The sequence below is a fragment of the Schistocerca gregaria genome, chromosome 1 (genome assembly GCF_023897955.1).
Source record: "Schistocerca gregaria isolate iqSchGreg1 chromosome 1, iqSchGreg1.2, whole genome shotgun sequence".
Taxonomy (NCBI): domain Eukaryota; kingdom Metazoa; phylum Arthropoda; class Insecta; order Orthoptera; family Acrididae; genus Schistocerca; species Schistocerca gregaria.
In genome coordinates, this window is record NC_064920.1 from 1011949412 (window position 1) to 1011965666 (window position 16255).

The following is a 16255-nucleotide window of genomic DNA, read 5'->3' on the forward strand; positions in this document are numbered from 1 at the left end:
TCTTAGATTGGTACAACCTTAAGTCACACACAAACATTTCTCCTCAAGATGCTCCATAACATGATGACCATTTTCACCCTCCTCCTCACATAGGACCAAGTGATGTTGACAACAAGCTGTATATTTCTTATCTATTGTTCTCTGTTTATGAAGACTGCCAATTTTAGCGTTTCACCAATGCTTTGTTACCAGTTTAATTTGACATAACTTTATAATGATTATCAATATTAAGTCTCACATTAGAACAAAAATACCATTTTAAATTTGGGTTCATGAAAGAGTAGAGTTAACTGCTGTTAGAAAGAACAAAAACAATTAATTACTTCAGATTTTTCTAAACAGGCATAATTTAAATTGTTTTAATTTCATATTTTGAACAACGTAAAGAGAATGACAGTAACAGTACTTTCTTCACTTTCACTTTTTGTGTTTCCTATGCTGTCCTGTATTTTACACTTTCCTGCATTTTACACTTTTTGGGTCAGTCTGCTGAAAAGTGTAAAAAGGGGGTTTTACTGTAATTATTTTTTTAAATAAAAGATAGAAAATGACAACAAGTAAGTGAATAAATCAAAAAGTACAGTACTGAGTTCACACCTCCACAAGAAATTCAGGGCACAGTGTCCAATAAATTGCAGACAGCAATGCACATCAGCAGAAACACTGCTTTTACTGGTAGTCCAAGTTTATACTTTGTTCTTACTGGAGATTTATATGACACATTGTGAAATCCAGCCACACTTCATTGATTTATCAATGAAGCTCACAGTCAGCAGCCTTTTCTTTAATTAAAGTCATAAACATATCAAAACTTTAATGATCAGGAAAAAAAATCTAAAAGTAAATTATATGTAGGGGAACCTCTATCTTGACGAAGGCCTTGTTGGCTGAAAGCTCACTTTTTGACAGTCTTTTTGTTCCGTCTATCTGTGGCTCAGCATCTCCATTATATGGGGACTAGCAATTATCCTTTTCATAATATTGTTACATTCCATCCTAGATTTTCCATTTCGTTATGTGATAATAACAGTTTACACCTACATTCTTTTCTATGGATGAAGAAACTTAAATCCCAATTAAAAATTAATATCTATCTGTTCAAATGGTGTAAATAGGTATAGTATTTGTTTTAAAGGTAATTCTTGTTTGAACAACATATGAGTAAAACATCTTGAATCAAAATAACATTAATTCACGGCAAAATACAATCATAATGCTAAAATGAGGAACCATAATGCCTATAATTACACGTAAGAAATATCCTAATTAGCAAGAATAAGCAATGAGAAGATGAAAGAATATATAGAATGGCTATACGCTGCAGACAGCTGACGAAGTGAAGAAGACCTTGGGATGGAAGAAGAAGATACAGTTGCAGATGATGACAAAGGAAATGCAATACCAACTAGTGAGATTGAAGAATCTATGAAGGAGATGAAAAATGGAATGGCAATGGGAATTGATGAGATTCCCGTGGAACTGTTAAAGTCATGCAGCCAAAGTCTTGCTGAGGACGCTCAACAGAAGACTATATGGAAAGCTGAATTGCGTAGGATATGAACAATTTGGTTTCATGTGAGGAGTGGGAACTAGAGATGCCATTGAGCTACTGAGAGAGATAGGGGAGAGGTACATGGAGAAGAAAAGTAAGGTGTATGTTGTGTTCACTGATCTTGAGAAGGCTTTTGACAGTTTCAGATGGGACAAACTGATGGAAACCCTCAGGAAACATAGGGTTGACTGGAGAGATAGATGGCTAATAAGAAATTTATATTGGAACCAGAGAGCAAGAGTACAAATAGGAGGTTTGATGAGTGAAGAAATTGAACTCGGAAGAGGTGTAAGACGAGGTTGTTGTTTATCACCGACACTGTTCAATATATATCTGAAGTAAGTTATTAGTGAAAGTTTTGATGGAAGGAGATGAGCCTGTATATGGGGTTGGAAAGTGGAGTGTATAAGATTTGCAGACGATTGTTGTGATTGCAGAGAGTACAAGAGAGATGGAACAAATGTTAGATGATCTAAACACAAAATCAGAAGAATATGGAATGTAGATTAACAAGAAGAAAACAAAAAGCATGGTAATGGGAGGAAAGGGGAGAGAATGCTGTATGAAAATAGAGGGAGAGGAAATAGAGCACATGAATAACATCAATTACTTGGGAAGTGTAATAATGGATGATATGTATTGCTCAACAGAAATTAGGAAAAGAATTGCAATGGCAAAAGAAGGATTCACGAGGAAACAGAAATTACTTTGTGGACCACTAAACGAAGATCTGAGGAAAAGATTTGCCAAATGTTACATCTGGAGCATTGCACTAAGGACACTGAGGAAGGAAGATGAAACAAGATTGGAGGCACTACAGATGTGGGCATGGAAAACGTGAAATGGGAAGATCGAGTAAGGAATGAAGAAGTATTAAGAAGAGCTGGAGAAGAAAGAAACATGATGAAAGTCATCAGAAAGAGAAAATGAAACTGGATCGGACATTGTTTGAGGAGGGACTGTTTATTGAAGAAAGGAATAGAAGGAATGGTGGAGGGGAAAAGGGGAAGAGGAAAAAGAAGAAATCAAATGCTGGACAATATCAAAGGAGACAAATGTTCAGAAATGAAAAGACTGGCTATGGACAGACAAAAGTGGAAGAGGCTTAACCCATGACAAGACCTGCCGTAAGGCAGAATACCATACTACTAGCAAGAATGACCATTGCAAGTGAACTATAGAATATTCTTAAGTAATAAGGGAGTCAATACTTTTATATGCAAAAATGCAGTAAAAAAAAAGTTGTTACAACACATCTCTTGGCTTTGTTGTAAAGTATCAGATCTCCTTCTTCCTTATTGCCTTTCACATCCCATTCACTTTACTATTTACTGGTACTAATAAATGCTTGGTTTCAAATTTGTGAATGCAAGACTTTTGGCAGGTTTACTGTAGGAACACAGCATTCTGTATCTTCACTCTGATAGATTCTTGAAGCCAGTTACTGCCCCATTAACAAACAGGTCATCAGACAAATGTAAACACAAATATGTTATTACCTCAAAATCAACTCCATTAAAACCATCACTTCGGCAAGAATTACGTTTCCTTATAGTTACAACAGTGCGCTGATCATCATCTTCCTTGAGATGAATCATTCCTAACACTCCCCAATGTATTCGCAGGGCACCTTCTAAAACAAGTCGACCATTTACCTGTGGGAAAAGTAAACATTTCACAGTTAGAAGTACTTGTATCTACTTTTTATCAAAACAGTTGTCAAATGAGTGCAATAGAATTTAGACCAAGGACAGAATAAATATTGCCCATGAAAATAATACCATACAGACATTCAGCGTACATTCAGAATTACTCAAGTAGCCAAAATCTGGGTTTACAGGAAGGATAAACAAAAGGACTTGTAAACAGCTGTACTCTACAATGGCAAGAAGAAGTTGCTTGGTTAGCAGTAGGATATGCAGGATCTACACTAAAATGGTTCAAAGTCTTAATCAAAAGATGTGAGAAAACAACAGACAGATTGGAAAAAAAATCTGGAAATATAATTCATGTCTGTACGTAAAGACTTTTGTCTGTACATAACTTGAACAGTTATTTTATATTGTAGGTGCCAGCAGTGAATGAACACACCTGGAATTTAGCAATGAATAATGAAAGTGAATTTAGTTCTGTGGGCTATGGCGAAGGAAGTATAACCATTCATCATCTATTACATTTGAAAAATCAGCTGAACCAGCATTTCCGTATTAATGCACTTAATATATTTTCTGTAAGTTATCAATCTTTGCATCTAAAGAGTTTTCTCATAGCTTATTTGCCATTCACTTTTTTTCCAGAATACTTCCCATTTTAACTGAAATAGCCATTTATGGTTTTATTTAAAATTTAATTTAATTTGAAAATATTTTAAAGGAACATCTGTTACATTCTATAGCAATAATGCGATGGAACTAGTCTCTCTTTGAACAACACCTCAATGGGTATCTGGAGTAATGGAGTTGCTTAACTCGTACATATACTATTCTGTTGTTAGTATGGGTGTCACACTGCCAGATGAAAGATAGACAATGCTATGCACTATGCTATGGTATGATACTGAGAGAGAGAGAGAGAGAGAGAGAGAGAGAGAGAGAGAGAGAGAGAGAGAGAGAGAGAGAGAGAGAGAGAGGGGGGGGGGGGGGGGGGAGGGAGGGAGGGAGGGAGGGAGGGAGGGAGGGAGGGAGGGAGGGAGTTATATTAAGCTGCTGCTGATACCTGTGGTGACATCAGGGCACTAGACACAAGACCTTCAATATTTTTGGTGCTGTTGGAATCCCCTGGTGACCTAGTTGTTGTTGCTGTAACTTTGAATAAATAACATCTAACCAAACCATCTTCACTCAGTAGTGAATGGTATATGATAATAGGTTTGCATGTCTCTGGGCAAAAGGCGAAAGTGGGAACTTGCACCAATGACTTAAGGCTGGTTCACACTAGGCCAGTAATTTAGTCAAGTGACGAATGATTCAGTAACTAAAAGTGTCTGAAAGACATCATTTAATAAAGTTAGTAAGCAAAATAGTTTAGTCCGACCAATCCAGTAAACTGAACAGTAGCCGGGCAAGCAGCGACACCCCACACCAGCTCACTTACAACTGGTGCAATACTAGACACATGTGAATACTGTCTACTGTCTACTGTCTGTAATACGCATTATTGTCTTTCTTCTTTTCACTCTCAGTTTTCAGTCATCTGTTTCTTGTGGATGAGCAACATAAGCTCCAGCTACAATCATTGCCACTACTACTGACTCTGGAGGCACAAGACCACATGCAACTGTATCTAAACAGGGTGGAATGTAACATATACGAAAAGGAAAGTTGCTACTCACTATATAGCAGAGATGCTGAGCCGCAGAAAAGCACAATAAAAAGACTCTCACAACTAAAGCTTTTGGCCATTAAGGCTTTCGTCAACACTAGACACACATATGTGCGAACACACACACACTCACTCACTCACTCACTCACACACACACACACACACACACACACACACACACACACACACACACAGACACAACTCATACACACACGACTGCAGTTTCAGGCAACTGAAACCACACTGCGAGCAGCGGCACCAGTGCACAATGGGAGCGGCGACTGGGTGGGGGTAAGGAGGAGGGTGAGAGGGGGAGGGTAGTATGGTCGGGAAGTGGATGGAGGGGGGGGGGGGTAACGGAAAAGGAGAGAAATAAAAAGACCAGGTAAGTGGTGGAATGATGGCTGTGTAGTGCTGGAACAGGAACAGGGAAGGGGCTGGATGGGTGAGGACAGTCACTAATGGAGGTTGAGGCCAGGAGCGTTACAGGAACGTAGGATGTATTACAGAGAAAGTTCCCACCTGTGCAATTCAGAAAAGCTGGTGTTGGTTGGGAGGATCCATATGGCACAGGCTGTGAAGCAGTCACTGAAATGAAGGATGTCATGTTTGGCAGCTTGTTCAGCAAGAGGGTGGTCCACTTGTTTCTTGGCCACAGTTTGTTGGTGGCCATTCATGAGGACAGACAACTTGTTGGTTATCATGCCTACATAGAATGCAGCACAGTAGTTGCAGCTTAGCTTGTAGACTACATGACTGGTTTCACAGGTAGCCCTGCATTTGATTGGATAAGTGATGCCAGTGACCGAAATGGGGTGGTTTGAAGATTTATGGGACAAGTCCTGCATCTAGCTCTAATACAGGGGTATGAGCCATAAGGTAAGGAATTGGGAGCAGGAGTTGTGTAAGGATGGACGAGTATATTGTGTAGGTTCGTTGGGCAGCAGAATACCACTGTGGGAGAGGTGGGAAGGATAATGGGCAGGACATTTCTCATTTCAGGCACGACGAGAGGTACTCGAAACCCTGCCGGATAAAGTACTTCAATTGCTCCAGTCCTGAATGGTACTGAGTTATGAAGGCAATGCTCCTCTGTGGCCAAATAGTGGGGCTTTGGGTGGTGGTGAGAGACTGGAAAGATAAGGCACAGGAGATTTCTTTGACGGTCAGTGAAGGATTCAGTGATACCATAATTATCCTCCCAACCTTGTACAAAAACAAATCTCCCATGTCTTATATGTCTGTAATATACATAGATACAAGACCTGTCCCATACATCCTCCAACCACAACCTACTCCAGTCTGGTCACTAACCTCACCTATCCCATCCCAGGCAGGGCTACCTGTGAAATCAGTCATGTGGTCTACAAGCTCAGCTGGAACCACTGTGGTGCATATTATGTAGGCATGACAACCAACAAGCTGTCTGTCCTCATAAATGGCCACCAACAAACTGTGGCCAAGAAACAAGTGGACCACCCTCTAGCTGAACGCACTGCCAAACCCAACATCCTTCATTTCAATGACTGTCACAGCCTGTGCTGTATGGATCCTCCTCAACAACACCAGCTTTTCTGAATTGCACAGGTGGGAACTTTCCCTGCAATACATCCTAAGTTTCCGTAACCCTCCTGGCCTCAACCTTCGTTAGTCACTGTCCTCACCCATCCAGCCCCTTCCCTGTTCCCATTCCAGCACTACACAGCCGTCATTCCACCACCACACCCTATCTTTTTATATCTCTACTTTTCCGCTACTTTCCGCCCCACCCAACTCCACCTCTCTCCTACCCCCTGTCTGACCTGCAGCACTTCACTGTCTGCCACCTCCACCATAATATCCCCCCTCCCTTGCCCCAGCCTCCACCTTACCCCAGCCCCCACCTTACCCCCATCCCACCCAGTCGCCACTCCACTGGTGCTGCTGCTTGCAGTGCTGTTTCAGTTGCCTGAGACTGCAGTCATGTGTGTGAGTTATATTTGCGAGGGTGTGTGTGTGTGTGTGTGTGTGTGTGTGTGTGTGTGTGTGTGTGTGTGTGTGTGTGTGTGTGTGTGTCTAGTGTTGCCTTAATGGCCGAAAGCTTTAATTGTGAGAGTCTTTTTGTTGTGCCTATCTGCGACTCAGCATCTACGCTATATGGTGAGAAGCAGCTTTCCTTCTCATAATTATTATATTCTGTCCTGGATTTTCCATTGCGTCTAAACAGGATTTGATGACAGCACACACTGTTGAGCCAAAACATTATGAACATTTGTTAAATAGCATTCTGGTCCACTTTTCAAACATAATACAGCAGCAGTTCTGCTTGGCATGGATCCTACTAGACCAGAGGTATGTGGCACAATAATTCTACACACAGGTCACCCGATTACTGAAAGTTATAGGATGGTGGTTTGTGGGCATGCAGCTGGCACCTGAAATGGGGTACAATGGGTACAGATCGGGTGCATTGGCTGGCCAAGACATCAATGTGAGTTCGCTATCATGCTTCTCAAAACCACAGTAGCATGATTCTGGCATTGTAAATGGACAATTATCCTGCTGGAAGCTATCACTGCCATTGTAGAAGATTTCAGGCTCGAAGGGGTGCAGGTGGTCTGCAATAATGTACATGTAGTTCACCGCTGTCATGGTGCTTCAATTACTATCTCAGATCCCATGGAAACCTAACTCAATGCACCCAATAGGATGATTCTGATGTCACTGACCTGCATCTGTGGCCTCCGATCTATAGCACAGTAGTATGACAGAGCACACGTCCGCATCCGTTGTACGCGGTTCCATATAGATCGGAGAAGTGATCACTATGGTACGATTCATTTTGGACCCATCCACTACATTGGAATCAGGTAGTTTTTAATCTATGACATACTATCTTTTGGCGGTGTTTTGTTTTGACGGACAATGAATGTTGGGTAAAAAGATTCCGTGTTTTTCTGTTTCAATGTTTTAATCATATGTTCACCTGAAGATGTGGCTTGAAACTGTGTCATGAAACTGACATGATCCAGTAATGAAGGACTAAATACAGCTGAAGTGGTTATTAATACCCAAGATGAATACTCACAGCTGTGGTTGCCCCACCTACATGGTTGTCTGCAGTATATCATATGTGAATGCGCACTTGTTTACTTGACATTTAGCCACCAAGTGGAGTTACTAAATCACTTGCTACTCGACTAAGGTACTGGCTTACCGTGAACCAGCCTTTACCAGAAGTTTACAAGGCAGTACCCACTGTTCCGAGCCAGTACAGGATGCCTGTCCTGTTGGGCCAGTGGGTGATATTCCTACCCATTCTAGACAAGTGCAGATGGATGGATGGATGGATATGGTGGATATGGGCGCTCAACAGTGTAGTCTGTAGCGCCCGAACGGAAACAACAACGGACGAGTGTCACTAAAATGCAGCAAGTGCTAAAATAGGACTAAAATTAAAAGTGAAGGGCAGGTATGTTAGTCATTGGAAGCTGCAACGTTAAGTGGATAATGGAGCCCCCCACAGAAATATACGCAGGTCGGGAATGAATGCCAGTGTGCACTTGATGTGTTTGTTTAGAGGTCTCCTACGAGACATGGAGGAGTCTCTGTTTGCAGTTATTGAGTACAATGACTGCAGCGGCTGCAAATCATGGCTCATGCAAGCACGAATGATGTATGCCACTTGTGTTCTGAGGTCATCCTCGGTTCCTGCAGGTGGTTGGCTGCTTTGGTGAAGACAGTTAACATCAAATGCATGGTGCATGTTAAGATTGCTATTTGTTGCATTGTATTCAGGGTCAATCATGCTCTTCTGGTATGGAGCAAGGTGGAAGGTTTAAAACAGAGGCTCAGATGATTTTGCGACACCACTGGCTGCAAATTTCTCAACTTCCGCTATCGGGTGGAGAGCTGTGGGTTCCCCTTAAGAGGTCTCTCATGCACCACATCAGGAAGTGACTACTAGGCTAGTAGCACATGTGGCATGAGCATGGGAGTTTTTTTAGGTTAGAGGAATTGTCTCTTGGGATCAGAGATGAACTGCGTGGTGAAGATACGTCAGCCACATTCTTCTCAAAATACCCTCATCCCTACAGATCAGAAATAGTAAAGGTTGACACAAAATTTATAAAATTCACAAGAATCTATGGTAAAGTCCCAGAATTAGTATTCCTTATTGAAAGTTGTTGTATACGTGGAAGAACCCTGGAGATACTAAAAGGTATCAGATAGATTATATAATGGTAAGACAGAGATTTAGGAACCAGGTTTTAAGTTGTAAGACATTTCCAGAGGCAGATGTGGACTCTGACCACAATCTATTGGTTATGACCTGTAGATTAAAACTGAAGAAACTGCAAAAATGTGGGAAATTAAGGAGATGGGACCTGGATAAACTGAAAGAACCAGAGGTTGTACAGAGTTTCAGAGAGAGCATAAGGGAACAATTGACAGGAATAGGGGAAAGAAATACAGTAGAAGAAGAATGGGTAGCTCTGAGGGATGTAGTAGTGAAGGCAGCAGAGGATAAAGTAGGTACAAAGACGAGGGCTGCTAGAAATCCTTGAGTAACAGAAGAAATATTGAATTTAATTGATGAAAGGAGAAAATATAAAAATGCTGTAAATGAAGCAGGCAAAAAGGAATACAAACGTCTCAAAAATGAGATCGACAGGAAGTGCAAAATGGCTAAACAGGGATGGCTAGAGGACAAATGTAAGGATGTAGAAGCTTATCTCACTACGGGTAAGATAGATACTGCCTACAGGAAAATTAAAGAGACCTTTGGAGAGAAGAGAACCACGTGTATGAATATCAAGAGCTCAGATGGCAGCCCAGTTCTAAGCAAAGAAGGGAAGGCAGAAAGGTGGAAGGAGTATATAGAAGGTTTATACAAGGGCGATGTACTTGAGGACAATATTATGGAAATAGAAGAGGATGTAGATGAAGACGAAATGGGAGATACGATACTGCGTGAAGAGTTTGACAGAGCACTGAAAGACCTGAGTCGAAACAAGGCCCCCGGAGTAGACAACATTCCATTAGAACTACTGACGGCCTTGGGAGAGCCAGTCACGACAAAACTCTACCAGCTGGTGAGCAAGATGTATGAGACAGGCGAAATACCCTCAGACTTCAAGAAGAATATAATAATTCCAATCCCAAAGAAAGCAGGTGCTGACAGATGTGAAAATTACCGAACTATCAGTTTAATAAGCCACGGCTGCAAAATACTAATGCGAATTCTTTACAGACGAATGGAAAAACTGGTAGATGCAGACCTCGGGGAGGATCAGTTTGGATTCCGTCGAAATGTTGGAACACGTGAGGCAATACTGACCTTACGACTTATCTTAGAAGAAAGATTAAGAAAAGGCAAACCTACGTTTCTAGCATTTGTAGACTTAGAGAAAGCTTTTGACAATGTTGACTGGAATACTCTTTTTCAAATTCTAAAGGTGGCAGGGGTAAAATACAGGGAGCGAAAGGCTATTTATAATTTGTACAGAAACCAGATGGCAGTAATAAGAGTCGAGGGGCATGAAAGGGAAGCAGTGGTTGGGAAAGGAGTGAGACAGGGTTGTAGCCTCTCCCCGATGTTATTCAATCTGTATATTGAGCAAGCAGTAAAGGAAACAAAAGAAAAATTTGGAGTAGGTATTAAAATTCATGGAGACGAAGTAAAAACTTTGAGGTTCGCCGATGACATTGTAATTCTGTCAGAGACGGCAAAGGACTTGGAAGAGCAGTTGAACGGAATGGACAGTGTCTTGAAAGGAGGATATAAGATGAACATTAACAAAAGCAAAACGAGGATAATGGAATGTAGTCAAATTAAATCGGGTGATGCTGAGGGAATTAGGTTAGGAAATGAGACACTTAAAGTAGTAAAGGAGTTTTGCTATTTAGGAAGTAAAATAACTGATGATGGTCGAAGTAGAGAGGATATAAAATGTAGACTGGCAATGGCAAGGAAAGTGTTTCTGAAGAAGAGAAATTTGTTAACATCGAATATAGATTTAAGTGTCAGGAAGTCATTTCTGAAAGTATTTGTTTGGAGTGTAGCCATGTATGGAAGTGAAACATGGACGATAACTAGTTTGGACAAGAAGAGAATAGAAGCTTTCGAAATGTGGTGCTACAGAAGAATACTGAAGATAAGGTGGATAGATCACGTAACTAATGAGGAGGTATTGAATAGGATTGGGGAGAAGAGAGGTTTGTGGCACAACTTGACTAGAAGAAGGGATCGGTTGGTAGGACATGTTTTGAGGCATCAAGGGATCACAAATTTAGCATTGGAGGGCAGCGTGGAGGGTAAAAATCGTAGAGGGAGACCGAGAGATGAATACACTAAGCAGATTCAGAAGGATGTAGGCTGCAGTAGGTACTGGGAGATGAAGCAGCTTGCACAGGATAGAGTAGCATGGAGAGCTGCATCAAACCAGTCTCAGGACTGAAGACAACAACAACAACATTGAAAGTTATACTGCCCAGATAATATTAGCAACAGACAATTAGTTGAAACCAGAAGTGAATGGAAATGAAATTCTAAATTCAGAATGGAATATTTATTGTATGGATAGGTTAGTCGCCAATAGCATCGGCACTTTATTCCAATAAAGAACTCAATAGCATCGGAGAGGTTATCAAGGATTCCAAAGAAGAATTAATCTGAGTGAAGGTAAACATAAAAAATGGGTCAAAATACTTTTATAAACCACCTGGATTAGGACCTGTAGCAGCAGAGCACTTCAGAGAGAACTTGCATTATTTTGTGAACAAGTTTCCTGCTCATGCTGTTGCAATAGGGAGAGACCAACTCGCCAGATACAGAATGTACGAGTCATGCTATCAAAATTGGTGTCAGAGATGGGATTCGTGTGACATTATTCTGAATGTCTTGTACGAAAATTCCTTCGAACAGATAGTCACAGAGCCAACTCGAGAAAGTAACATCTTAGACCTATTAGCAATAAACAGGCCAGAACTTTTGAATTAATTAATGCAGAGGAGGATATCAGTGACCATAAGGTTATGATAGCATCTATGATCATGGGTATTACAAGGAATGTTAAGAAAGGCAGAAAAAGTTTTTGCTTAGCGGGAGTCACGGGATACAAACTGCAGAGTATGAAAACAAACATGTGAAGTACAAATGGAAAAAAAAATTCAAAAGCATTGTTCGCCTTAGATAAATATGTTCCGAGGAAGGTTATGGGATGGAAAAGGCCCATCATGGTTCATTAGCTGTGAAAGAAAACTGTTATATAAACAAATAGAGCTTCAGCGCATATGATAGAGAAGTCAAAACCTAGCTGACAAACAAAAGTTGAATGAAGCAAAAATGAAAGTAAGGAGAGCAATGAGAGAAGTTCCCAATGGCTTTGAAAGTAACATTTTGTTAAGCGATCTGACTAAAAACTGTAAGAGGTTTTGGTCTTATGCAAAATTGGTAAGTGGTTCAAAATCGTCTATTCAGTTACTCAGTGACCATACTGGTACTGATATGGAAGATAGCAAAGAGAATGACAAAATGCTGAATGTGGTCTTCCATAATTATTTCACCGCAGAGGATCATAGTATAGTCCCTCCTTTACAACACGAACTCCAAAATGACAGATCATGGAATAGAAAAACAACTACAATCGTTTTGTAGTGAAAAGGCATCATGACCAGATGAGATACCAGTAATATTCTACAGAGATTATGCGAAAGAACTTGCTCCCCTTCTAGTAGCAATTTACCACAGTTTGCTGGAGCATGAAGGATACCTAGTAACTGGGGAAAAAATGCAAGTCATCTCCACTTTTAAGAAGGCTCTTAGGGCAGATACATGTAAATATAGGTCTACATCGTTAAAGTCAATCTGTTATAGAATTACGGAACACATTTTATGCTGACATATTACGACTTTTTGGAGAAAGAAAGCAGATGGTTTGGAAAGAGGAAATTGGGACAAGTTATTCAACTGTGGCTAAAATGGGATCCAACTGTACACAAGGGCAAAATGCTGTGCTGGGGGCTGAACTTCCTGATGGTAAGTACAGTGACTACATCTGCCCCCCCCCCCCCCCCCCCCTCTCTCTCTCTCTCTCTCTCTCTCTCTCTCTCTCTCTCTCTCTCTCTCTTTTACACAGACATTCCAATCTGTGAAAATATATGAGTGTTTTTGAGTCACTTAACATGAAATGACAGCAAAAATTTGAATATCAAAAAAGCTAACTGGGAGAAATCTTATAAAGAGTAGCTCACCTGCAAACAGGCCATCCAAGTACCTTTCCTCTGTTAATAAACAGCATTAATGGAAGGCAGAAAGTTCAAGGGTTATGTTATTTGACAGAGCCATTTATCCAAACTGAAAATGGGAACACTGCCTAATGTCTATCATGAAAAGCATTTTTGTTCAAATTCTAAGAATACACCATGAAACAAATCAAAGAACATAATAACAAAATCACAATGAGACAGATAAAATTAGAAAAACTCAGACTCGTGAAGAGGCACACAAGGAGAAGCTCACAAGCTGCCTATAAAATTCAAACATTCACCATGACAAAAGGGATTCATCAGAAGATTGTATAAATACAGCACCTGAAAACAAATTCCCTTCATTTTCACATTCAGTTATTGATATAAGGAATAAGCCTAACATGTAACTCAACATCTATTTTTAATTTTTCTTTCCTAGTTTCTACAAGCTGTTGACATCTACTACACCAAGGGTGCATGTCTACTACAGCTGAAGCTATAAGGGACTGTGACTGCTAATATCAGCGAAGAAAATAAAGCTTGTGTAACAATATATAGACACACAGTTAAAATGCCTATATATTCTACATACCTCTCTACTTCTTATTTCACCACTTTTTCCGTCATAAAATTGATTAAATATTTTCAATTTGGATTCTATGTGTGACCTGTAACATAAAAATATTACAAAACATTCTTGGAAATATCAAAATGGAAGCATTCCTGCAACTTTCTGTATAAGTAGTAAATTACCTGGGTAGATTTGGTCCACCAGATCGATTCTCTACCTTTCCAAAACTTGTATGAGATTCCACACGAGTTCCATGCCCAAAGAGTTGTGGTCCAAATAAAGCTCCATAACAGGGCACATGGCAGTATGGTACTCCTTTATGCTGAACAGAAGATGCTCATCATAAGGAATGTCAAAAACAAAATTATGAGAAGAAAGTCATAAATTATTAATTATTATTAATTAATCAAAAAAGGCTGAAATTTGTGTATTTCCACTTATTAGTAACATTTTTCGTCCTGTGAAAACAAGGAATGTCACAAAAATGTGAGAAACAGTCAAGATGGTTCTGAATGATTAGGCAATGAACTTTGTCATAATAAAAAAAAAAATAATAAGTTTACACAAAAAGGGCAGACCACAGTGGTGAACTGGCTTATTTACACTCTATCTGTTTTGGTGAAGAACACACTATCTGATTTGGTGAAGACTGCCAGTCTCGCTAGCGGGATGCAAGCAGAGCTCACCATCTGCAGCATCGTCGACAGGACTGACTGCGGACTTTTGGTACAGAGCCGAGTGGAGGGTCTGAATCAGAGGCTGAGACGGTTCTGCGACCATGTGGGCTGCAGATTTCTCGACTTGCGCCATAGGGTGGTGGGGTTTTGGGTTCCACTGGATAGGTCAAGAGTCCACTACACGCAACAAGCGGCTACACGGGTAGCAGGGGTTGTGTGGCATGGGCTGGGCGGCTTTTTTTAAGGTTAGATGGCCTCGGACAAGTACAGAAAGAGCAACAGCCTCAACGGGTGCGGGGCAAAGTCAGGACATGCAGGGACCAAGCAGCAATCGGTACTGTAATTGTAAACGATCGAAGCTGCGTTGGTAAAGTACTGGAACTTCAAGCGCTGATAAAAAGCACCGAAGCTGAAATCGTTATAGGTACAGAAAGCTGGCTGAAGCCAGAGATAAATTCTGCCGAAATTTTTACAGAGGTACAGACGGTGTTTAGAAAGGATAGATTGCACGCAACCAGTGGTGGAGTGTTCGTCACTGTTAGTAGTAGTTTATCCTGTAGTGAAGTAGAAGTGGGTAGTTCCTGTGAATTATTATGGGTGGAGGTTACACTCAACAACTGAACTAGGTTAATAATTGGCTCCTTTTACCAACCTCCCGACTCAGCAGCATTAGTGGCAGAACAACTGAGAGAAAATTTGGAATACATTTCACATAAATTTTCACAGCATGTTATAGTCTTAGGTGGAGATTTCAATTTACCAGATATAGACTGGGACACTCAGATGTTAAGGACGGGTGGTAGGGACAGAGCATCAAGTGACATTATACTGAGTGCACTATCCGAAAATTACCTCGAGCAATTAAACAGAGAACCGACTCGTGGAGATAACATCTTGGACCTACTGATAACAAACAGACCCGAACTTTTTGACTCTGTATGTGCAGAACAGGGAATCAGTGATCATAAGGCCGTTGCAGCATCCCTGAATATGGAAGTTAACAGGAATATAAAAAAAGGGAGGAAGGTTTATCTGTTTAGCAAGAGTAATAGAAGGCAGATTTCAGACTACCTAACAGATCAAAACAAAAATTTCTGTTCCGACACTGACAATGTTGAGGGTTTATGGAAAAAGTTCAAGGCAATCGTAGAATGCGTTTTAGACAGGTACGTGCCGAGTAAAACTGTGAGAAACGGGAAAAACCCACCGTGGTACAACAACAAAGTTAGGAAACTACTGCGAAAGCAAAGAGAGCTTCACTCCAAGTTTAAACGCAGCCAAAACCTCTCAGACAAACAGAAGCTAAACGATGTCAAAGTTAGCGTAAGGATGGCTATGCGTGAAGCATCCAGTGAATTCGAAAGTATAATTCTATATACCGACTTGACAGAAAATCCTAGGAAGTTCTGGTTTTACGTTAAATCAGTAAGTGGCTCGAAACAGCATATCCAGACACTCCGGGATGATGATGGCATTGAAACAGAGGATGACACGCGTAAAGCTGAAATACTAAATTCCTTTTTCCAGAGGAAGACCGCACTGCAGTTCCTTCTCTAAATCCTTGCACAACCGAAAAAATGGCTGACATCGAAATAAGTGTCCAAGGAATAGAAACGCAACTGGAATCACTCAACAGAGGAAAGTCCACTGGACCTGACGGGATACTAATTCAATTCTACACAGAGTACGTGAAAGAACTTGCCCCCCTTAACAGCCATGTACCGCAAGTCTCTAGAGGAACGGAAGGTTCCAAATGATTGGAAAAGAGCACAGGTAGTCCCAGTCTTCAAGAGGGGTCGTCGAGCAGATGCGCAAAACTATAGACCTATATCTCTGACGTCGATCTGTTGTAGAATTTTAGAACATGTTTTTTGCTCTAGTATCATGTCGTTTTTGGAAACC

At 40.7% G+C, this 16255-nt stretch overlaps 1 protein-coding gene across 1 annotated transcript in view; it reads right to left on the reverse strand.

Annotated features, from left to right (window-relative positions):
* LOC126278786 (uncharacterized) overlaps window positions 1-16255 on the reverse strand; it is a 97728-nt gene that overhangs the window by 46521 nt on the left and 34952 nt on the right. Inside the window, exons 3-5 of the mRNA XM_049979066.1 lie at window positions 13859-13998; window positions 13698-13773; window positions 3052-3207 (exon numbers count right to left, since the gene is read on the reverse strand). Coding sequence (XP_049835023.1) covers window positions 3052-3207; window positions 13698-13773; window positions 13859-13998 — 372 coding nt within the window. The remainder of the gene's footprint in view (window positions 1-3051; window positions 3208-13697; window positions 13774-13858; window positions 13999-16255) is intronic.